This window comes from Cryptomeria japonica, chromosome 4 (assembly GCF_030272615.1).
Source record: "Cryptomeria japonica chromosome 4, Sugi_1.0, whole genome shotgun sequence".
Lineage (NCBI taxonomy): Eukaryota > Viridiplantae > Streptophyta > Pinopsida > Cupressales > Cupressaceae > Cryptomeria > Cryptomeria japonica.
Genome location: NC_081408.1, coordinates 178,655,673 through 178,657,240, shown reverse-complemented (window position 1 = coordinate 178,657,240; position 1,568 = coordinate 178,655,673). Strand labels below are relative to the sequence as shown.

Sequence of the window (1,568 nt, the reverse complement as noted above, 5' to 3'; positions counted from 1 at the left end):
CCACATAGTGAAGAAAAGGGGGTGCAGATCGAAGATTATAAAACAACCAACAACCAATCTTCTCCTTCTACGCAGGCATGTTTGAAGTTATAAATAAATTAAAGCAGCCAGCTTTCAAAACTTAGTAAATTCTTTTCCCTGCGTGGATGTAATGGCAAGGAAAGCAAGCACTTGTGGCATCTGTGAGAATGTAAATCTCCCTTCAGTTTGTGCAAATAATGGGTATCTCTCATTGCACGTCCTTCGCCTACAGACTTTACCCAACACAGGATTCCACTCTGAATGAGAGTTTTGCAGAGGAACTTTACCTCACATGCCCGTCTTCTACCACTGTCAACACCACTAATCTGGACATTCGCACTCCAAATTTGTTCGACAACAAGTACTACGTGAATCTAGAGAATGGTGAAGTATTGTTTGCATTTGACGAGAGCCTCTCCACTGATTCCCGCAGTAGTGAAATAGTTGCAAGCTTTGCAACAAATGAGAATCTCTTCTTCGAAAGATTTGTGGTTGCCATGGTAAAGATGGTTCAGCTTGATGATGCTGTGGCTGGGGAATGTCCATTTTGTGGGGAGTTGATGATAAAGGAGGTCTCCTTGCGTTCTATTATGCCCGAGGAAATAGAGCATGTAATGTCATCATTACTGTTTGCTGTTTTATGGAACACAGACTTGCTTTTCATTAGTCTAAGTTATGACTCATCATCGACTGGTTTCATAGATTGCTATAATGGGCATCAATAAGTAATATTATAAAAAATGAAATCAGTATAATGGATGGTTCACGAGAATAATGCAAGCATTTCCCTCTCTGATCACGAGAGTATGGTTTAGCATAAAGAGCTGTCTGGGAGAATTGTTCAAAGTCATGTCTTTGATAGCTACGATCAGCTTTGAGTCAGATTGGTATAGCTTAAATAATTTGTAAAATGTTATGTGATTTATTTGGGATGAATGCATGGCTTACAAATCCAAGTTTGAGTTCGGCAACTGTCTAGTATACACCTTTATGACCATGTAGCTACATTTCAATCAGCTGAAGATATGAAGACTGAGTCTAACATGGATCTACCTGGAGACAACGGGGAATATGCTATTTCCCTAAAATGCTCCTGTTTCACCTGAGCAGTGAATATTTGGTCTTTTTATGCAGTATTGAGGATTTGAACTGAGAATCAACACAGTTTGCAAGCATGTGCAGGTATACAGTACGCTATAATGCTCGCTGTGAATAGTGTTTAGAGTATGGCGTGATGAATGAAGTGCCATGAGGTAACATGCTTAGTAAGATGTAACCCAAAGACTCCATTGCGGGGCAAGGAGGAGAGCAAATACAACCAAATTGCCCTGGCAAACGAAACTTCTAAACAGTCACCCAAAGAACTCTTCAAAGATGAAGCTCCAGGCTTAACATCATTATCCCACATGCACTGGGAAGTGTTCTTTTTTAATGTTTATATGCAAAAGCGCACAGTAATATAATGTCTAAGTCTTAAAGGCTTTTGACACAAGATGTCCATGGGCGCTCAAGGCGGGCCCACGCCCGAGCACGTTTCTCGAGGCGAT

General features: G+C 40.8%; 1 protein-coding gene across 1 annotated transcript; it reads left to right on the top strand.

The window, feature by feature from the left end:
- The first annotated feature begins 218 nt into the window (after positions 1 to 218).
- LOC131032049 (peroxidase 12-like) lies at positions 219 to 746 on the top strand. Its single transcript, XM_057962958.2, has one exon. It carries the CDS (start codon positions 219 to 221, stop codon positions 744 to 746), a length of 528 nt encoding a protein of 175 aa, XP_057818941.2.
- Positions 747 to 1,568: the final 822 nt, after the last annotated feature.

What these genes read in the sequence shown, in the direction of transcription:
- LOC131032049 (XM_057962958.2), top strand. Translation starts at nt 219, where the DNA reads ATGGGTATCTCTCATTGCACGTCCTTCGCCTACAGACTTTACCCAACA.